Source organism: Tiliqua scincoides, chromosome 1 (genome assembly GCF_035046505.1).
Source record: "Tiliqua scincoides isolate rTilSci1 chromosome 1, rTilSci1.hap2, whole genome shotgun sequence".
Lineage (NCBI taxonomy): Eukaryota > Metazoa > Chordata > Lepidosauria > Squamata > Scincidae > Tiliqua > Tiliqua scincoides.
Window position 1 is genome coordinate 226361643 of NC_089821.1, and position 23410 is coordinate 226385052.

The 23410-nt window shown below is 47.5% G+C and overlaps 1 protein-coding gene across 1 annotated transcript in view; it reads right to left on the reverse strand.

Moving 5' to 3' along the window:
* TRIM67 (tripartite motif containing 67) overlaps positions 1–13700 on the reverse strand; it is a 55503-nt gene extending 41803 nt beyond the window's left edge. The window contains exon 1 of the mRNA XM_066611403.1: positions 12750–13700. Coding sequence (XP_066467500.1) covers positions 12750–13697 — 948 coding nt within the window. The 5' untranslated portion in view covers positions 13698–13700. The remainder of the gene's footprint in view (positions 1–12749) is intronic.
* Positions 13701–23410: the final 9710 nt, after the last annotated feature.

The window sequence follows — 23410 nt, forward strand, 5'->3', positions numbered from 1 at the left end:
TACTGCCGTTGTACAAATCGATGGTAAGGCCACACCTGGAGTATTGCGTTCAGTTCTGGTCACCACATTTCAAAAAGGACATAGCGGAAATGGAAAAGGTGCAAAAGAGAGCGACTAAGATGATTACTGGGCTGGGGCACCTTCCTTATGAGGAAAGGCTACGGCGTTTGGGCCTCTTCAGCCTAGAAAAGAGGCGCCTGAGGGGGGACATGATTGAGACATACAAAATTATGCATAGAAAGGATAAAGTGGATAGAGAGATGCTCTTTACACTCTCACATAACACCAGAACCAGGGGACATCCACTAAAATTGAGTGTTGGGAGGGTTAGGACAGACAAAAGAAAATATTTCTTTACTCGGTGTGTGGTTGGTCTGTGGAACTCCTTGCCATAGGATGTGGTGACCGCATCTGGCCTAGATGCCTTTAAAAGGGAATTGGACAAGTTTCTGGAGGAAAAATCCATTACGGATTACAAGCCATGATGTGTATGTGCAACCTCCAGATTTTAGAAATAGGCTATGTCAGATGCAAGGGAGGGCACCAGGATGCAGGTCTCTTGTTATCTGGTGTGCTCCCTGGGGCATTTGGTGGGCCGCTGTGAGATACAGGAAGCTGGACTAGATGGGCCTATGGCCTGATCCAGTGGGGGCTGTACTTATGTTCTTATGTGGGCTCAGAGACTGTCTCCCCACCACAGGGTTCAGTGCATGTCCCATTGGCATGGCGGCACCAGCAATGGAAAATTGCATAGGATTAGGCCCTTAATTCTTTGTTGTGATCTAACAGTGCTATACATGGAAGATGTAACAGTCTGCAATTATTTGCTATGTTTATTGCAACCACTTGTACTATAGGCCACTTGTACTTGAATAGGCCAGTGGTTCCCAAATTGTGGGTCAGAACGCACCAGTGGGTTGCAACCTGATTTTTTGGTGGGTTACAAAATTGACAAAGAAAAAGCTTGAGCCCTATGGAAAGTGAAAGGGAGCCACATATGAGTGTTTACTTGCGAGTTGGTGACCAGCCCCACCTCCTGGTAACTTTCAGAAGTTACAGATGTTTCCTTTATTATTTTTACCATGATCTGAGAGTCACCTGAAATGACACTAGGGGCCACTGAGGATCCCCATGCAACCCTAAAGATCAACAGACCTAACTTGGTATCCCTTGTCAGAATCTTCTGTACCCAAAAATCCTATAACTGTATTGTCTATAACTACAGCATTCACAAGCAGATAAACAAGTGAACTCACAGCCCAGTCCTATGAAGGACTGGGCTGTACTGCAGAGGGTTTTGTGACAGCGGAAGACATTTCTGGTTGTCACACAGTGGCTGCACAAAATGGGACTGTCGGCAGACATTTTGGGAGTGCTGCTGTGAGACACATCCCAGGACATCACTGAAACTGACCATGGATGCTGGAGCAGGTAAGGTAGAAGCAGGGTGGGGAGAGAGCAAAATGGCAAGGGGAGGAATGGGGGCAGGGAGGGAGTAGATCTATGGGAGGGGGTAGATCCAGAGGTGATGGCGTGCACTGTACCCTAGCCTCCCTTTTTGCAGCCCCTTTTCTCTCCTCTGACTTGCACCAGCTACAGAGCTACAGAGCTGGTGCAAGTCCAAGGAGGTGTATTTCATAGTGGGGGGTTTGCAGAGGGGTAAGGGGATTTAAATCTCCCTTTCCCTTTGAAGCTCCCAATTTGCCCCGCCCCTGTTGGATATAGCCTGCACCTTTTTGGCATGGTTGCAAAAGCAGGAAGCGGGGAAGGACAGGATTGGGCACGAAGGTTCCCAATAATAAAAGTGACTTTGGGACATGGAATTCATTATATACATTGTAATAACCAAAGACTTCTCCTTAAGCATTTACAGCACACTTCCTGTTTAGATCTCTCAACCAGAGCTATCTACGCTGCTAAACTGTACCTTTTGAGGACATGGCACTCAATCTGTTCATTAAATGGCCTCCAGTTTATTCAAAAGATGATTTCAGCATAACAAAAAGGCTGGCTTCTCAGACATATGGACAGGAGGAGGAATCCGTTGGCAAAATAGTTGCAACTAACATACGCTTAGAATGGGTGAGGGCTCTCTGCTCCCTCCACAACCCATACTTATGCAGGAACCCATAAAACCTGATGAAATGTGCAGCCCAGTTCAGCGCACGGCACTTTAATTTATGGTTTAGCCACTATTATGGGGCTCAGGAGACTGCAAATCATGAGGAAGTCAGTTTCAAATCTCTGACTTTTAACATGCCATTTCTTTGAAAGAGAGCAGGCAGTACGGATGCTGACTCAGTGAAGTCACATTTACACCCTGCCAAGGATATTGTACAAGGATAATGAACACTTAAAGAAACAGAAGATAATCACTATTATCACAAAAATTAATTAATGGTATGTTTATTTTTGTTTCCTCTGCAGCATTGACAACATGAGGATGAAATCGCATTGGGGAAAGTGCACCAGCTCCTGGATGTAAAGAGAAAAGAAACAAAATCTGAAGGCTGTTCTGTACTCTGATGTCCAATTTTGTATGTAAAATTGAGGAGTCATAGGAAATGGTCCCCTGATCAGATAAGCAGAGCCCTTTGTCCAAGACATACTCAAAGATCTCCAGTGCAATCCTATGCATATCTACACAGAAGTAAGTCCCATTCAGTTTAATGGAAGTTACACCCAAGTAAGTAAGTGTGTATAGGATTGCAGCCTTCTAGTATCAAACATTGCTCAAGATGCAACATATTGTTGACAATTTCTCCTGAAAGCCATCTACTGTTAGGTATTGAAGTCACTTGATTAACTACTTACTCGATTTTAATCACGCATAGAGCATTTTCTGCTGTGTATACATCCTTCCCAATCTCATTTGTCATCTTACCATCAACCCAATGCAGTTGATAAATATTTATTATATTGTGTGGGTAACTGAGGCACAATTACTTGTCCAAGGCCACTGAAGCAGAAGAATGGTGTCATGTGAACTGAGCCCTGCCATCTTTGATAGGAATACTGCTTAATGTTTATATAAGTGCTTTCAAGTGTTCATTGTGCTTCACAAACACTGCCAGTAGCCTTTACAACAACACTGCGAAGGAGATCAGGATTATTATCCCCACTTTGCAGATCAAGGGATGGCTTGCCTGAAGTCAGAAAGTGAGTTCATGGCAGAGATGAGATTTGAACCAAGGATTTCCTGGTTCACAGATTCATTTCTCAACCACTACACTTTAAAAAAAAAGAATATTTTGTTTTTAATTAAAACATAAATAGTGCGCTTTGCCCAGCTAACTGAGCAGAGAGGCATCTTTTAAAGCAATGTCCTCTTATGTTTAGCAGGGGGAGAGCAACTGTCCTTCTTCAACCCAGCATGGTGTCTTTCCAGTGGCTGTTCCTGGTGTCTTCTTTGCACCTTTTTACAGACTGGGAGTGCTCTGGGGACAGTGTAGTGGAAAGGCAGAAGATTCCCTCAAGGAGATAGTGTTGTGTCAGCAGTGGTCCCTTGTTTCTGACAGATCTGGGAGGTATGGAGTTCATCTCTTTGGAGATAGCAGAAACAGTGGGAGGGGGGTAGAAGGGGTGGGGGGGCAGGCTGCCACAGTGCAGGCACTGGGGGTCTTGTGTGGATGCCAAGCCACAAGATGGTATAGAATCAAGGTGTTGCTTGCTGTGGGTGGAGAACCTGCTGACTGGAGCAGGGGAGGGGGAGAGGAAGAGGAAGAGGAAGGAGGACCCATGCAGCTTGAACAGGGAACTATCCACCAATTGCCTTCACAAAAGTAGTGGGGTTCACCAGGGCTTTACACATAGTTAAGGCTGGCTATTTTGGGGATAAGGAAAGCTAATTAGCCTAACATGGGCATATGGTTTCTAAGTTTGGAAAGGGAACTTGATGGAACAAACAGGGAGCCATTTATTGATTTATTTTGTTATGTAAACCACTTTATGAATTACTTTTTATTGAAAAGCGGTATATAAATATTTGTCACAATAATATAGGGATGCGCAATCCAGCGTGGCTTGACTCGAGTCGAGTTGTGAATCTTTGCCCCCCCACAACTCGACTCAAAAATGAGTCATAATGGGCTAACTTGACCAGAGCAGTTTCATGACTCAAAAAGAGTCTAGTCTTTCCCCTTTCAAAAGCCAGTCACAGTTCCACAGAAAAGCCTGGGGCTGCTGCTGGACTATGTGTGTTTCATAGTTATCCTTAAACACTCCCCTGCTGTCCCCTCCCATCCCATCAGTAAGGCAGCAGTGCAGAATGTGCTGATTGGTTCCCCTGTAGTATCCTACCCCAGCAGACAAAACCCACCCTCCTTCACATCATGGGCACAGGTGGACGTACAGAGAGGGAAGGAGGACACATCCCAGTTCAGCGAGGCAGGAGGGGACAGGGGGCAGCTCAAGCGATCGAATAAGGGGACAGGGCAAGCAGGCGGGAGGCATTGCTTGCCTGCAGCAGCTGGGAGGCTAGCTTACGACTCACCCACTCCTCCTTTGTAGCTCTACTCAGAACTCCCTCCAGGGGTCTCATTGCACTGTTCAAAGGCACGCTTCCTTCTCCTCCCAGGTGACTATGGAGACTGGTGAGTGTAGTGAACATTCAATCATTCATTCATTGCAGCCTAGCCTACAGTGCTCAAGCACAGGATAGAGGCCCACACACAGGCAATCTGGCAGCAGGCAGGTAGGCTGATTGAACCACCTCCTCTTGGCTTCCCCCACCTCCTCCAGCCCTCCTGCTTGCAAAGCACACTTGTCCCTATGGCAAAAAAGGTTCCTCCTCTCCCCCTCCCTCTCCCGGAGACACATCCTTCATCCAATAGATGATCTTGGGGGACAAGAAGAAGTACTTCCCTCCCCAGTGTTAGGTACATGTGCAGGACCCTCAGGAGGAGTACCCAGCCGACTAAAATTGATACTTTTGCAAAAGTTGTTACAAGTTCTGCAACTGAGACCCTGCAAGTGTTAAACCCAAACAAAAAAAAGTTAACTATGTCACTCCACGCCCCAGCCCGTTTCTGAACATAACGTACCCTACTCCTAGTGCTGCTGCTCGCAAGCGCAAAGCCCAGCTTCCAGATCGATGCAAGAGGTTTTTGGGGCGAGATGGAGGAGGTGCAAGCCCTAGCTGTTTCTGGGCAACTTGATTTGCCCAAACCCATGGCGACTCCCTAGTCAGGAGCCCCAGACTCAAGTGTTTCCCCAAGCCTTGGACACGCGTGAGTCAAGTCTGCGCGAGTCAGCAAAAAACGCTATTTTTGCAACTTGGACTTGAGTCACTTGACTTGAACTCCCATCCCTGCAATAATAAGAATAATTGAAAATATAAATAACCAGTAACCATTTTCGCATGTGAGCGACTAGCTCTCAACATCCTTCTATCTGAAATGCCCCAACTGTTTTCAAAGGCCTTTCATTCCAAATCAGGTGCTGCCATTACCTTTACTGCCAACCGTCCTGCTGTGTTAAAATCAAACTCATAAATCTTTATTCAAAACAAGGAAAAAAATTCTTTAAGGTGTTCCGCAGGATAAGCTATATTTATTTCACTTACTGGAGACCACCCTGGAGAATGAGCCTACATAGGAGGAAGTGGAAAGACCTCAGTACTGCTGTATGAACAGGTAGAATGCTGGCAATTCCACAATTAAAAGTTTGGGCAGCCCAGTTCTAAGCTGTGCTGGTGCAGCAGGGCTGCATGGCCTCAGATGTATCCGATGCAGCTTAGGGGTAGGTTGGAGGACCCCTTGGGGTAAGGCTGTATTTTTTTTCCTTACCCCAAGTAACACCCAGCCTGCCCTTTGGGGCTACTCAGATCTACGCCTGCTAAATAGCAGGGGCAAATCTGAATGGCCCACTGTAATGCTGACAAGCCTGGGAAGGGGGTTAGGATATGGCAGAGGCCTGCTCTTCTGATCCTGCCCATTCCTGGGTCTGATCTTCTCTCCCTGCTCAGAAATGCCACCTCCATACCACCCTCCCTCCACTTGGTGCAATCTTACTTGCACCTAACCTGCCAATATACAGCATTGGTGGGGTGGCACAGGTCTTCCCACCAGTGCTGCTTACTCTCCAGGTGTGCAGACATACCTTACAGCATATTTGTGATACCCTCCACTGCACAAGGAACGCTGCACTAGCAGATCTTTGTCTTTGGATTGCGATTTCATTCAGAACTCTGATTCTGTTATCACAAGCCCAATTGTTTTACTGGAATAAAGAATCATAATGCTGACGCTGGAAGTGATATTTTTGTTTGGAATTATTTTTTTGATGTGGAAGAATTAGAGATTCCTGTTCTGTTTGCTCAGGAAAAAAAGGGAATGCAACTTCTAGGAAAAAGGAGGGGCATGAAAACATAGGTTGACATGTTTGAAATTGGTATAGAATCTCAAAGTGCAGGACTTGTATATGAGTTAAGTGAAGCAGAAACTCCCACCCAAGCAACAGAATCCTTGCAAAATCCAGTTAGAGAGTTGTTTCAAACATTAAGAAAAGGCATACGTCACCACAAAAAACTATACCCCCTCAGCAAACACACAACTGGTGTATTTCTGAATGCTCTCTTCTCTCCTTGTTCAAATCTTCTCACTCAAAAGTAGACATGTGTGAGAAACCTAGACGGGCAGCAATCTTGCTGATTTGCTCATTTGGCACTTGCAAGGAAATTATAAATGGGGGGTCCCATCAATCCCACGTGCGCATATCTGAGGCAGCGCAGTCCCTGAGGAGTGATACCATGTGTAATGTGCACATTATTTAGCAATAAAAAGCGCTTCATCAAAGTGCAATATGAATAATCAATAGAGACTTGGTTGGCCTTGCTTCCCAGCCAGTATGAATGGACTTAATTGGTTTTCAGATCAATGTCATGATCATCACTTTCTATTTACTAGTAGAGAAAAGATCATTGCATGTTTTCTATATCATACCAGAATCATACTACAATTCTATCTATCAGTTGAGAATCAGCCATACTTCTGTGATACAGTGTTAACACTGGTTCAGATTCTAAAGCTCTGTGGCTAATATTTAGATGAGCAACAAATGTAAACGGAAAAAAAGGAATACTTGTGCATAGGCCAATTCTAAGTTATTCAGATTCTCAATGCAAATTATCCCCTTAATTTTATGCGTCTAGCAACCCAATCCTATCCATACTTTCCTGGGAATAAGCCCCATTGACTCTAATGGGACTTACTTCTGAGCAGACATGCATAGGATTGGGCTGTAGATCAGTGGTTCCCAAACTTTTCAGCACCAGGATCCACTTTTTAAAATGACACTCTTTTGGGACCCACCTAGGTTTACCAGACTTTTTAAAAAGGAGTTATAGAAAGAAATAATATTTTATTTATTTATAAATAATAATAACCAGAAAAAGACCCCTTCCACTCTGAGGAGTTGACACCAGTCATTGAGGAAAAGAGGAGAGCTCTAGCAGCATACAAAGCCTGTCCCAGTGAACGCAACTTGCAGGTCCTCCTCCGAGCTGCTTGCAGTAAAGTCCAGCAGACTGCCAGGAGATGTGCTAACGACTACTGGCTCCAACTCTGTTCCCAGATACAGATAGCAGCTGACACAGGCAACATCAAGGGGATGTATGATGGTATCAAGCAGGCCCTAGGTCCAACACAGAAGAGAATTGCCCCTCTGAAGTCTGCCACAGGTGAGGTAATCCAGGACCAGGTGCAGCAGATGGAACGCTGGGTGTAGCACTACTCTGAGCTGTATTCCAGAGAAAACTGAAGTAGTTACTGAAGAAGTGCTGAACAACACTGAGTGCCTGCCTATGTTGGAGGAGCTTGACAGTGAACCAACCCTAGAAGAACTTCACGTGGCCCTGGACTCCCTTGCCTCTGGCAAGGCACTGGGAAAGACAGCATCCCCGCTGAAGTCCTAAAGTGCTGCAAAGAGATCATTGCCACTGAGCTGCATGAAATCCTCTGTCTCTGTTGGAGAGAAGGTGGAGTACCACAGTACCACAGGGAGGGCACCAGGATGCAGGTCTCTTGTTATGTGGTGTGCTCCCTGGAGCATTTGGTGGGCCACTGTGAGAAACAGGAAGCTGGACTAGATGGGCCTATGGCCTGATCCAGTGGGGCTGTTCTTATGTTCTTATGACATGAGGGATGCAAACATCGTCACACTGTACAAGAACAAAGGCAACGGGGCGACTGCAATAACTACTGCGGCATCTTTCTCCTTAGCATTGTAGGAAAGCTGATTGCCCGAGTTGCATTAAAGAGGCTCCAGGTACTTGCAGAGAGTGTCTATGCAGAATTGCAGTGTGGATTCCGAGCCAACAGGTCCACCACTGATATGGTATTCTCCCTTAGACAGCTGCAGGAGAAATGCAGGGAACAACGACAGCCACTCTTTATAGCCTTCATAGATCACAAAAAGGCTTTTGACCTGGTCAGCAGGGATGGCCTCTTCAAAATTCTCCCCAAGAGCAGATGTCCACCCAGGCTCCTCAGCATTATCAGATCTTTCCACAAGGACATGAAGGGCACTGTAGTCTTTGATGGCTCCACATCAGACCCCTTTGACATCCGAAGCAGAGTGAAGCAGGGCTGTGTTCTTGCGCCAACCTTGTTTGGGATTTTCTTCGCTGTCCTGCTGAAGCATGCCTTTGGAACTGCAACAGAAGGCATCTATCTCTGGACCAGATCAGGCGGAAAGCTCTTCAACCTCTCCAGACTGAGAGCAAAGTCCAAAGTCCAGCTGAAATGTCTGCGTGACTTCCTCTTTGCCAACGATGCAGCTGTCACCACCCACTGTGCCAAAGATCTTCAGCAGCTCATGGATCATTTTACAAGTCATGCCAAGACTTTGGACTGACAATCAGCCTGAAGAAAACACAGGTCATGGTTCAGGTTGTGGACTCACCTCCCTGCATTACAATCTCTGATTGTACTGGAGGTTGTCATGACTTTGTGTACCTTGGCTCAATGATCTCTGACACTCTTTCGATACCAAGCTAAACAAATGCATCGGTAAAGCAGCTACCACGTTTTACAGACTCACAAAGAGAGTCTGGTCCAACAAGAAGTTGACAGAACATACCAAGATCCAGGTCTACAGAGCTTGCGTCTTGAGTACACTTCTGTACTGCAGTGAGTCATGGACTCTTTGCTCACAACAGGAGAGGAAACTGAATTGAACACTCCGATGCATCTTCGGCATCACCTGGCAGGACAAAGTTCCAAACAACACAGTCCTGGAACATGCTGGAATCCCTAGCATGTATTCACTGCTGAAACAGAGATGCCTGCGTTGGCTTGGTCATGTCGTGAGAAAGGGCAATGGTCAGATCACAGAGGATCTTCTTGTGCAGGGAAAGCGCCCTACAGGTAGACCACAGCTGCGATACAAGGAGATCTGCAAGAGGAATCTGAAGGCCTTAGGAGTGGACCTCAACAGGTGGGAAACCCTGGCCTCTGAGCGGCCCGCTTGGAGGCAGGCTGTGCAGCATGGCCTTTCCCAGTTTGAAGAGACACTTGGCAAACAGACTGAGGCAAAGAGGCAAAGAAGGAAGGCCCATAGCGAGGGAGACAGATCAGGGACAGACTGCACTTGCTCCCAGTGTGGAAGGGATTGTCACCCCTGAATTGGCCTCTTCAGCCACACTAGATGCTGTTCCTGAACCACTTTTCAGACCGCGATACCATAGTCTCCCGAGACTGAAGGATGCCAATGGTGATTTACACATACTTGCAAACTGCAGGAGCTCAGCTCCTTGAAGGGCAGTTAGGAGCTCTCTTGTAAACTGCAGAAGCTGAGCTCCTTGCAGGGTAATTAGCAGCTACAGTATCTGATTTTTCAGTAGCCTTAGGGCTTGAGGCAATTGGTTACCTGATCTTTCCAACACCCATTGGTGACCCCCCAAAAAATCAGGTTGTGACCCACCAGTGGGTCCCAACCCACAGTTTGGGAACCACTGGTCTAAATAATAAGAAACTCACATTTTATCCTTCAGCTGATACATCTTAGTCAGTAGCCATGTCAATGAGCAATGGGAAAAAATAAAGGGAATCCATACACTATGGTTGTGTTAAAAAGAAATAACCATATGTTTTGTGTGCACTGTTGCTGATTTTGACAAAAGCTTGGACTTCTCTGGGGAGCTTGTTGAAAAGCATCTTCTTCAAAACTCTCTGAATAAGCACCAATGGCTTTAGATGGCAAATCTTCCAAATCCCCAAAGTATCACCCATATATCCTGCCAGGGTGTTCACTCTCTTCACACCATTCTGCTGGTACAAACCTGCAAGCAGCAGTTTCCCCTAGGAGTGAAAAGCAGAGTCAGCTTTTAACAAACTCCATAGGATACTGGTGAGAACTATCTAATCAGAATGGAGATACAGTATGTCTAATATTCTGTAATTTTGCCTCTCACTCAGGTGGCCTTGAGGACATCAAGCCTTTATCCCTCACCCAGGAGGTTGCTGCAAGAACAAATGCAACAGAGATGACAAAGAATATCTAATATTTTAAATTGTCTTCAAAATGTTTTGAAATATAGCTGAGGAACCTTACAGTGCATTCCTAAGTCCCATTCAGTCACAAGTGTCTATAGCCGTGTTTCTCACTCAGCCAATTTCAGGTGAGTCCCCATTCATTTCAATATGTTGTTTTTAATATACTGTATTATACTTGATGCTACCATGGTCTGTGACTGCATTTGGGGAAATGTGACAGATTTGTACTTTTAACAAGCTAATATGTATAATCTTTTAACAATGACAGTCAATGGGACTTACTCCTGGGTAAGTGTGGGTAGGATTGCAGCCTAGGATTGTTAAAAATGTTCCTGCTTGATGTTGTCACTTTTGGTCATGACATCACTTCCGGTGGGTCCTGACAGATTCTCATTCTAAAATGTGGGTCCTGGTGCTAAATGTGTGAGAACCACTGATCTATCGGATTTCAGCCTTAGAGAAAATCCTAGGATGCACACTCAAGATAACTTGCATGTATTCCAGGAACTGCATGTTGGCATTCATACTATGTGCCATTGTAGCATAGGCCAGTGTTTTTCAACCTTTGTCCTTTGATGTATCACCATGTACCATGGTATAATTACCTTAAGTATCATTGGAAGTAACTGGCGATGATGATGTCATTTGTCAGTTACTTCCAGGTTGGGCAGCCAAATGTGACACTACAAACAGTGGTAAGAAGCTTGGGGTGAGTGGGTGCAAGCATGCAAAAAGAACACACTAGAGGTCTGCCAATAGTTTAGTGTTTAGTGTTGCATCACACTCTCGCTGCTGGGTGGCGGGCGTCCCCTAGGAACCGCGTGTACCACTGGGCAACACCTTAAGTACCACCAGTAGTATGCATACCACTGGTTGAACCCCTGAGAACTGTGTGTACCACTGGACAACACCTTAAGTACCACCAGTAGTATGCATACCACTGGTTATCACCCCTTGGGGAATAAGAATAGGCCCTCAGTTTGGCTGTACTTGTCGTAAGAGGCGACTGAACAGCCACCGGGTAGATGGGACTCGTCAGCCTGGGAAGGCAGCTCATCTGAGAGAAGGAAAACTCTGATCCCAAACCTCCACTGCCTTGTGGCTACATCCAGTTATGGAAAAGGCTTCAGGAGTCAACCTCGAGGCAAAATCCGGAGCCGGAGTCCCTGAGGCAGTTCATGGCTGAACACAGTCACGTTGTGGCAATTCCTGCGACGCCGCTGGAACCAACCGTATTGGCCTTTCCATTGGACCATTTCAGCGACGTGGAGAGGGGGGATTTGCTGCATGGGTAACAGTCTATCCTCCATACCTACTTTACCCAGGCTTCACACACTGGAGAGGACACTCTGTTCCAGAACCACCAATCAGAGTCTTCCACGACTGAAGGATGCCAACAACATGGTTGAAAAAAACTGGCATAGGCAGTTTGGGGAGAGGGGGGAGGACATCCTGCAATCAAATAACTCATGCTTTGCTGCCCTCCATAGCTGGCACCTTGTGGCAACTTGAAGGAAAAGCACTTTTTGCATGTTCAGAGTGTTTTTCTTCGTTATTCTTGATCTGTATCTATATCTATACACAAAACATACAAACATACATTCGTGTGTTTATGCGTGTGTGTGTGTGTGTGTATAAAATCTAACATGGGGGTTGGGTTGGTCCCTTCATAAAAGCACCTTGCCTTTTCTGTTCTCTCCCCTCCCCATGCTTTCACTGATTTTTAGGCTGAAGGTAAACTCTGCAAAGGTAGAACTTTCTGCATGAGGCAGTGAAGTAGACCTCACTGAATTCTTTATGACTAGTGTAGGGGTTTCCAGCTGCCAGTCAAGTTCTAGAGCAGTATGTCTCAACGTTAGTCCTCCACCTTATCACTTCACATGGTCCACCTATTCTAAGTACCACCAGAAGTAACTGGCGATGACATCATACTTTTAGGTTGGGAAGCAGATGTGATGTGACAAACACCAGTACAGGGCGGATGGGATGACTTTTTCACATGTAGAAAACATGCTTTGGAGCTCTACCAGCTGAGCTCCAAAGGGATTCCACGAGTACAGGCAGACACCACCTCAAGTACCACTGGTGGTACCCATACCACTGGTTGAGAAACTCCATCCTAGAGGGTGTTAATGAAGGTTCCTTACTCATGACCCAGGAAGGCATCACTGTGATTTTTAGCCCCTCGCCTTGGATTCCTGCTGGGGTTGGCCAGCAGGGGGCGCAAGGGATCGCAGACGGGACCTGCCCCCTTACCTTGTGCTGCTTCCACATGGCGCCCAAGGCCTTCACCTCGTGCTTGGCGTGCTTGCCTTCCTCCAAGCACTGGTAGCAGACGGGAGTCCGGCAGGTGACGCAGTACATGCTGTAGTTCTCCAGCTCGTGGTCCGCGCAGGTCGGGGGCTTGCGAGCAGCCCCGGGCGCCTTGCCGCCTCCTGCCCCGCCGCCGCCGCCTCCCGCGCTGGCCCCTGCCGCGCCGCTAGGGGCGCCCTGCTGCGGGCTGGGCGGCGGGACCAGGCGGTGCTTGGCGAAGGGCCCACGGGACGGGTGGCACTTGACCTGGCAGGCCGCGCAGTAGAGCACCTCGCACTGCTCGCACAGGACGGCGGCGGGCTCGGGGGGCGTGCGGTCGCACAGCTGGCACTTGGCGGCGGCCGAGGCGGCGGCCCGGCTCTGCTGGTAGCGCTGCACGATGGCCTCCAGGAGCCGGTTGCGCTGGAAGCCTCGCAGGCCGCGGTGGTCCAGGGAGGCGCTGCGGTGGCACTGCGGGCAGGTCAGCGAGGAGCTGGTCCCTCCCAAGCGGGGGGCCGCCGCCGCCGCGGAGCCGGGGGGCGGGGGCACCAGGGGCAGCACCCGCACGCCGTTGGGGGACTTCAGGCTCGGGGTGTAGGAGCCGTAGCCGCTGTCCGTCTCGCTGTGCAGGCTCAGCTTGTCCGCGTGGTCCACCCCGCCGCCGGCCCCGGCCCCGCCGCCCCCTCCGGCCCCGCAGTCATAGTCGAGGGAGGCCGGGCCGGCCGTGGCCCCCGCTCCCGGAGCCGCCGCGGGGCCCCGGGGGTGCAGCAGGGCGGGCAGGTGCTGCTCGGTCTCGGGAGTTTGCACGGCGATGGTGCGGGCGCAGGGCAGGCAGACGTTGTGCGAACAGGGCAAGATGATGGGCTCCCGGAACAGGGAGCCGCACACGGGGCATTTCAGCTCCTCTTCCATGGCCGCGGCCGCTTTGTGTCAGAGCCGCAGCGGAGGGAGGACCCCGATCAGCACAGAGGCGGTGAGGCGCAGCCAGGCTTCTCCCCGGCGCTCTTACCCTTCATCCTCCCCGGGAGCCACCGCCTCTTGCTGCTGTGCTTGCAGCTGGAAAGATGTCGGAGCGGAGTCAAGTTTCAGCACCACGGCGGGGGCGGACGGCTCCTGGCTGCGCTGATGCGGCGAGTTCAGCACCACGGCGGGGCTGGACAGCTCCTGGCTGCGCCGATGCGGCGGGGCTCAGCACCGCGGCGAGGATGGTCAGCTGTGTTGCTCCGTGTTGCTCTGGCGCGCTTCAGCACCCGCAGGGAGATGGACGGCTCCTTGGGGTGCAGTGGAGCGGCGCTGCTAGGGTCGGCCGGCTCTTCATGGTGGGCAGTTCAGCACTCATGGAGAAGCTAGGCAGGGCTGGGGTGGTGGTGGAGTGTGGGGGGGTCTTCCCCAGTCTCTGCAGCGGCTGCCGCAGCGGGACTGACCTTGCCTGGCAGCAGCCAAAAGGATGGAAGACGGCTATTGTTTATTGCAAAGGAATTTGCTTGCCCTCAGTGCATGCAGTTAGCGTAGAAGTCCCGCTTGCCTGAATTTTCATCGCATAGAGTCCAGGGGAGAGAGGAGGAGGAGGAGGAGAGGAGGGAAAGGGAACCGTAAAAGGGGGCGGGAATAGCCTTTTCAGCAAATAGGTGAGTGCTTGCTATGTGACTGAGGGGAGAGAAAGCGTTTTATTTAAAGGGAGATGTCTTTATACGTTAAAAAAAAATCCATTATTTATAGACAGGATTAAACATGGTGGGGGTTGTCTTGATCTCTAATAGCTTTATTCCCCCCAGAGAGAAGAAAGGGATGTTCAAAAAGGAGGAATATTGAAAGAAGAGAAGCCCCAAATATGTTTTCCTTACCACATCTCTTCTCATCCATTTGGAGCGCAAATGCAAGCCACAAAATGTCAGATACCGTTAGCTGGAAGAACGTGAACAAGGGCATTTTTTTTAAATTAACAACAATTATTGTTATAGTTATTATTACTATAGATGACACAGGCTAAATCAGGACTGGATGGTGGTACACAAGAGAAAGACAATTAGGAGAGGGTGGAAATACAGTAGAATGCACGACATCACCAGGAACCAAATCCAAATTTGCTTCAAAAATAAATCAAAGTTGACAGCTGAGTGTTTTGTGAGTTGGAAGTAAACCATCGTTACAAGACAGCATTAGCAGTGGGAAATCCCCATCTGCTTTTCCTTTCCTCTACATATGTTTAGGATGGATTGAAGATTGGGTTGCTAGAGAGGAAAAAAAGAGATTATTGAGAGCCATTATTTTATGACTGTGTACAGATTACAGTGGTTGGGTGGTTACCATGGTTAGGCGGAGCTATGGTCTTGGTGAGGAGGGTAGACTGATGTGTTATTCTCAGACAGGGGATGGGGGAAGTGAGGGCATTCCTACTGAAAGTGTGATGGGTAGAAAGGTAGTGGGAAGAAAGACAGGCCATTGCAGGGGAAGAGGATTCCCCAAGCAATGACTATTCCTTTTCCAGTCCTCTTTCCAACCAATCATATCTTGGTTGCTCTATTGATAGCATCCTGTGGGTTGGTGAGGCAGCTACTAAATGCTAGATTGTTTGATAGTAAAAACCTTGGCCATTCAGACTTGACCCTGTATGAACAAGGTGATCTAGCTTGTACCACTATTGATAGCATCCTGTGGGTTGGTGGGGCAGCTACTAAATGCTAGATTGTTCGATAATAAAAACCTTGGCTATTCAGACTTGACCCTGTATGAGCAAGGTGATCTAGCTTGTACCACTATTGATAGCATCCTGTGGGTTGGTGGGGCAGCTACTAAATGCTAGATTGTTCAATAATAAAAACCTTGGCCATTCAGACTTGACCCTGTATGAGCAAGGTGATCTAGCTTGTACCACTAAGACCTGGTTGAATGGAGGAGAAACAATTTCTTTTTCCCAGTTCTGTCCACTGCATCTCAGTTTACAGTAACAACCCTAACTTTAGGAATGGGGAGGTGGAGTTCTGGAGATATATTGTGAGTCTGCTCCACTAACTTGGTGCTCTGTCCAGCAGTCCTCAAGTTTTGTGTGTTTGTTACCAAAGCTGGATGTTTGAAACAGGATTAGGATTATGTGAACCACCCAGTCTGCTGCCCAAAATTCTCCCTACCTGATCTGAACAGGGTGGTCTCAGGTGTGGCCTAGGATTCCTAGGCTAGTTCTGGGGGACTTCAATGTTCATGCTTAGGCTCTTGCCTTAAGGGAAGTTCAGGATTTTATGGTTGCCTTATATTTGACACCTTGTACCTAATAGTTTGGTCTGTTCTTAGAGGTTTATGGATCCTAATGGATTCCTAATAATACTGGGGAATTTTCTTGTTACTATGGCTAGTGATGCTGTTGAAGCCCTGGTGGACTTCTGGAATGGAGAAATCTCCAGGGTCATTGATACAATTGCTCCTTATTGTCCTCTCCCCAATCACAGAGTCAGAATGGCTAATATAGAAGGGACAGAAAACAACTGAAGTGACAGTGGAGGAAAACTCATGATTAGTTCAGCCACATGTAGGCTAAAACACACTGGAAGGCCTACTCTGTGGTGAGGATGGTGGTGAAGAAGGTTTACTTCTCTACCACCTTTGCAACCACAGAGTGCCATCCAGGGGAGCTAGTAAGTGCAAGGCCAGTTATATCATAGTATCAAAGGTGGAGACACAGAAGACAACTCATGGAATAGCAGACACTCTGGTTGCCTGCTGTGGCCAGTTCACAAAGCCTTTGAGGATAAAATTGCTTCACCACAATTTGGACTCCAGACACAGGTCTAGATGTGGCACCTTCTGCACCAGTATATCCTGTAACCTTGGATTCTTTCAACTTATTCAGTATGAGAATGTGGACAGAATAAAATGGAAGTGTGAGGTCAACCATGTGCACTCTTGAACCCTGCCCAGCTTGGCTAATAAAAGCTTTCAGAGCTCAGTTGGCTGAGTGAATAGAGAGGGCAGTCTTCCATTCTTGGGAAAGATGTTCAAGCATTACTAAGCTCCTGGGATTCCTAGAAGAATCTGATTACCTTTATTTTTTTCAGTCTGGATTCTGTATTCGGAATCAATACACAGTCTACCTTGGTGGATGAGCTACACTGGGAATTGAACATTCCTGAAGTCCATGCCTGTTGATTCTGCTGGACATTTCACCAATACTATCAACCATTGTAACCTTCTCCACCACCTGGTCAGGATGAGGCTGATGGGCACTTGATCACAGTCCTTTCTGAAATGTAAGTTTCAGAAACTGGTGATCAACAGGCAGGTGATTCCTGCTCAAGGCCATTGCCTCAGGCTTATGGTGTCTTGCAGGACTCAGGCAGCCCAATCCTGAACTGCCCAGAGCGCAGGGCTGCTGCAGTGCCAAAATGGTTGCTGCAGCATCCAATATGCAATCAGGCAGCCCGTGGCAGCTCCTTGGGGGGAAAGGGACTTTCATCCCCTTCCCCCAAGTAAGGGAACTAGCCCTGCCATGGGGTTACTTGATTCTGTGGCAACTCTGGAGCTGGCACAGAATCAGAGAGTCCTGTGTTGGGCCTTGCTCCACTGGTCCCGCCCTCTCACCCCACTCATTCCCTCTGCCATGCCTCTTTTTCACCCTCTTTTCCTAAGCCCTACCCTGGAACACCTCCTCCCCACCTCTCCCCACACCCCCACTAACCTCTCCATTGCCCAGTGGTTCAGGCGACCACCGGGCAGCAGTACATGGGCCCAGTGCCACAGCTGACCCAGTGTGGGCTCAGTAAGGACTTGCAAATGTGCCTTATGGCACGTTTGCGACAGGGCATGCCAGTGATAAGCCAGCATGCACTGTTCAGAATTGGGCCCTAAATCTGCCTCCCATGCATTTTCATGCTACTTGAAACTGTTCAAGGAGGTCATCCAGGCATATAGTGATCATGATACCCAATTGTATATGTCTTTGCCGCTGTCCCCAGTCCCCTCTTGGGCCTGAACTGCCCTCCTTCCTAACCCCATTTTGTCCTACTCTACCTTGGTCTCTGGAGCCCTTTACACTCCTAAATGGAGTCATAGGGAGCCCTGCCAGCACATGTGCAGAGTCTCAGGAAGCTCCAGAGCGCTGGTGCATGTGCAGTGGCACAACACTGAACAGATGGCAGCCATTTATAGTGTGTTCATAGACCTGAAGAGAACTCAGGGAAATTCTGGACTCCCAGGAGCACAGTTTGAGAAACACTGGTTTAGAAAATAGACTATGGAGGTTGTTACAAAAATCTCAAGTCAGCTGAAACCTTATTTAAGTGGATTTTTAAAAATCATTTTTGGAACCAAAAGTGTGAGAGAAATTGCTAACCAGGAGATGACAAGAAATGAAAGTAGGCTAGACTGCTGCTGTAAATGCAAGACCTCACTTCTAAATTTGCTGCTCTGAGCTGAGTGCTGCATCCCTTCAGGGCCAAAGGACAAAGTAGCAACATATATGTAAGGGTGTGGATTAACCACTTGTGATTCTACCTGCAAAACAACTCATTTTGACCTTGGGATCCAACCAACACATACACCTATAAAGCATGACTTGCTTCATATATGGCCATGGTTCCCCGCTCCTTCTGGTTTGTCGACATCAGCGAGGACATAGAAAAGAGATGGCAGATTCTCCAATGTCTAAGATCCAAAGAGCATTGGGTGAATATTCAAGCACTTTTGCACATACGTACTCAGAACCTCCTTGATATCTTTTCTATGCTGCATCAGTCTGCTTCCACGTGTTACTTGGGTTTCATGAGTTGCTTGTTGCATGATGTAGGAACTATGGTCAGAAATGTGTTCTGAAATCCTCACAGCACAATCTCCATGTGTGACTCTTTGGATCCCAGGCCCTTGGTTTTATGACTGATGTGCCAAGACTTGGCTGGAACACAAACGGAATAACCTTCCTCAATACTGTTCACTGGACTACTTCAAATCCCACTCTAAGAGGACAGACCTCTGCTTGTCTAATCAGAAGTAAGTCTCAATTTCTTCAATGAAGCTAACTCTTAGGAATGTATGCATAGGATTGCAGCCTAAGGACATATCCAGGCAGCAGCTGGTCACACAATTAACTGAGCATACTCAAAATATAGTCTAACCTTTTTTGCATGAGGTGTCTGCATCAGCTCTTGCACAATTTCTATTCATTTAAACAAAGATCACATGAAAGAAATCCCCAATGGGTTGTGCTGTAATGCCTGCCTTATGCAGACCTACTTTAGCTGGAAGCAATGCCAAACCCAACAATCAAGGTCTGTCTAGCAACACCTGGTCACCTTGCATCCTAGACACCCTCCCCCAGACTGTGAGCACAGAATCACCACAGAGTAATTAATACTGGATCCTTCACATTACAATACTCAGAATATTTTTTTATTCCAGTGGAGTTCTTTGTGGTCATTAACCTGGCTTATTGGTTGATATGGCTGGTTTAGCTTGATAGAAGGAGGTGATTTCTGAAGGAAGGTACCTCATTTATTTATGCCAAAATGTATAATGAACAGCCCAATCCTACCTGAATCCCCCCCCCCACACTGATGCAGCCATGCCGGTGGAGGGAGGTGCAATTGGAACAGCCTCCTCAGGGTAAGTGAACTATTATTCCCTTATCCTGGGAAAAGCTTCCACCACCGCTGTGGGAATTCACAGATCTAACAGCCAAATCCTGAACTGCCAGGAGTACGGGGCTGCCGCAATGCCAAAAATAGCTACCACGGCATCTAGTGTGCCCCAGGCAGTCACCACCACCTCCCCAGTAGAAGGGGACTTTCATCCCCTTCCCCTGAGTAAAGGAAGTAGCTCTGCAATGGGGGTTTTAGATTATACAGCAGCTCTGGAGCTGCTGCAGAATCAAAAAGTTCCCTGTTGGGTCGCTAAGCTCCACCAGTCCTGTCCTCCTCCTCTTCCTTACCCTCTCCCCGACCTGCTCCCACCTCCCCCCACCCTGGAATGCTTCCTCCCTGCCTCCCTCCATGTCCCCACCTACCTCTCTGCCGCCTTGCAGTTCAGGCGATTGCAGAGTAGCGGAGCATCAGATTTCCACTGGCGCTAGCCCAGCACTGACTGGCTGGGCTAGCTTGTGTTGGGCCAGTGCTAAGCCTTGCAAATACGCCTTAAGGCACATTTGTGACATTGTGCGCCAGTGGTAAGCCGGCATGCAGAGCTCAGAATTGGGCTCTAAGCCTGCTATTTAGCAGGTGTAAGCACAAGGAAAATAATGGTGGTGGAAAGGGAGATGCAGCGGGCTAGAATATTAGAGCATGTGTGTGCCGCTGATCCCATGCTTGTCTGCTTTCCGCTGCATGCCCCACCCCTGCCTGGGAACTCCCCTGGCCTACCCCCTCCCTGCCCCATTCTGCCTCTGCCAGACTCACTTTTCCTTCTGCACTGCTACTGGCAGTGCTTGTTTCAGTGTGTGCAAAATAGTCACCAGCACTGTGCGCAAGCCATTTTATGACAGCGGAACTCTATTCTGCTGCCGTTAAACCCTCCATGTGCTGACCCAATCCGGAATAGGATTGGGCCATCACTGTCCTACCATTTCACCCAAGGGAGTTTACAAACATTTCACTAGCTGTAGTACAATGACACAGGATTCCACCAGACCCTTACTTTAGTCAGGCCTATAAATGACATCCGATGCTAAATCATCATCATGTCATTTGAGGCTTGTCTTAACTCACACATGCAACCATCTGCGTAGGGTTGCAGTTTGGATGAGGACCACGGTGTGGAGGAAGGGGGCATTTATCCCTTTTTTCCACACTGTTTCTCAGAGGAAAATCACCCACAAAGTGGCTAAAGAACAAGTTACATTTTAGCACAGGGATACACGCTTCTGTTGTGTGCTTCCACACAGGTGTTCTTGCATGTGATACCACGTGTGTGAATATTGTTCATATGGAACAGAAGAGCAAATGTATGTTCTAGCTAAAGTAGATTTTACAATCAAATCACAGATGCGGAAACACTAACATTGATTTACATGTTCAGAACTGTTTCTCTATCCTGCAGTGAATCTAGCAGTGTCTCAATGTATGCCTTTGTGCTGCAGTTTATGATTCTGGAAACAGAACTTACGGCAAAATGGATCTGTTTTGAAGAAACCAATCTCTCGTGCTGTCAAGATCCTTTTTCCATATTTTATGTTTACGTTCTTTATTCAAGGCTCTTTCTAGACATTTTAAAGGTCAGCGTTATACATTCACGCCTTGGCAGAATGACAGTTAAGTCTCAGCAGGGTGGATTAACTTTAGCAAGATGCACTTGCATGAATATTTTGCTTGCTTCCTTAACTCTCAAGAGCTTTCAATTCAGAAGAATTCCGGAGAACCACTGCATTCTCATTCAGCAAGACAGGCTGGCGATGGGAGTGCCATGACAGACAGCAGAAGAAGAACTTCTCCCGCTTTGGCAGGGAGATGCACAATTATCATGCCATTAGAAATTCAGAGGTGAAGGATTAGGATCCTGCTGTCATGTTTAATGCTCCAGAGCCCAGAAGAGAAACTAATGAAGCCAAAGAGGAAGAATGGCCTTCTAGCCTAAGAAAATACTGCCTGTAATCCCCAGGGAGAATACCCTTAGATCCTTACTGTAATATTGAAGTCATTTTCTTGTAGCAATTTGATAACCCAAAATGCTACCGTTAGAGACAAAGGTTTGTGCATTCCCTGTACACTCTCTCTCTCTCTCTCTCTCTCTCTCTCTCTCTCTCTCTCATGTACATGATGTGTGTACCCATGCAAGTGGGTTTGTCCTTCAAGAAACACATGCCCTGGAGTTTTTCCTACTTGTGTGTCCTGATTCATTAAAAACCAAATGTTAATATGTGATTAAAGGTTGAGGTGGTGAATAAAACCAATTCATTGACTGCAGTTTGCAGCTTGGCATTTTACAGCTGGGAAAGATAAAACTGAGTGGGAATGACTTCCTTGAGACCATCCAGAAAATTCAGGGCTGTAGAAGGCAGATTTTACCGGTTCCAGTCCAGCACTGTCTCTAAAGAATACTGGATAAAGAGCATTGCCCTACTTTGGACTGTGGATTTTTCTTTGAATGGGCCCACACAGCTCTGTAGGAGTTTTTGCTATTTAACAGTGATTCACTTAGTAGCTTCAACAAGCTTCACTTCTCCCCCATCTGTTTTCATCCAGGGTTGGCAGTGACCATTACTTTATAAAATGCAAAGTATGCAAGAATACCCCCTTTACATTGGATGTGTCACTCTGCTTATAACAACCTATATGTCTCTTTTCCTGTTCTAGAAAGAAACTTCTGATCTAATATCTTGCCTGGAGAGCCCTGTTCCGGCAGCTAAGGCTTTGATCCTGAATCTCTACGACTTGTTCCATAAATGCTTTTCTATTGTTAGAGCACTGCTCCCTGGTCAAATTTCACACTCAAACACACATGCACCAAGACAATGAAAGTGAAGAAAAAGCTACAGGAAGAAAAGACGAAGGGAGGAAAAATTCTGTTTAAGCACATGATCACACATGCAGCAGATAAAACGCACAGCGCTGCAACATGATGACAGAAACTGGTACAGCTGGCATACCAGTTGAAGTTGGAGAAAAGCATCCCAGGCCACAGCTGACATCTGTACATCTAGGAGCAAAGAAGGTACTGAAGTACTCCCAAGCTGCACACCCACAGGGAGTGTGCAACCTCATCAAGAACAGGTGGACAACCCAACACCACTCCAGCAGGCTTCCTAACCAAGCTGTCTTGTCCAGATTTTATTACAGCTTCCCATCCAGCCCTTCTCTAACTCCAGAGACTGATTCAGAACCTGCCCAGCTAAGTATGGTAAAAAGATATGTAACTGGGTATTACTTGCATTCTGATGATGTCCCATACCAAAACCCTGGATGATTTTCACAGTGGTTTCATCTTGATCAGCCATTTTCAGCCACTGTGCCATGGCACACTGGTGTGCCACAAATGGTTTGCAGGTGCACCATGGGAGTTGGGGAAAGGTCATGTATTAGTAGGACCATTGGGGAATGTGAGCCCTCCTCCAACAGCATGGTGCACCTTGTCAATTGTCAAAAAACTGATGCTGTGCCTTGACAATTTTAGTACTTTGTTGTTGTGCTGTGAGGTGAAAGAGGTTGAAAATCACTGATCTAGGTGTTAAATACCATGAGGGAAAAGTTGAAAATCTGCATCACAAGCCAGAGACCACAGTGTTAGGTAGGAATCTCTCAGCAACACTTTTTGGGACTTGCCCTCTAGGAAAGACCAGAGCTACCACAAATCCCATCCGATCCATGCAGCCCAGAAGGATACTATGACTGATAGTATTGAAAGCTACTGAGAGCTTCAGCAGAACAAGTAAAGATACACTCCCTCTCCATTTCCCAGCACGGATCATCCACTAAGAGCAACCAAGTCTGATTCAGTCCAAAAACAGCTCAAAAGCCAGACTGAAAAAGGTGTAGATAATCAATTTCAACCAGGAATCTCTGGAATCCGATCACTGCAGTATGCTCCGGTATCTTCCTTAACCACCCAACCCTATCCAGGGCTGGCCTGTGTGATTGCTGATGCAGCCTCCTTTTCATCGTGAGGGTCAGTCGGGGACCAGGCTGGCCAGGACAAGTAAAGAAAAATTTTAT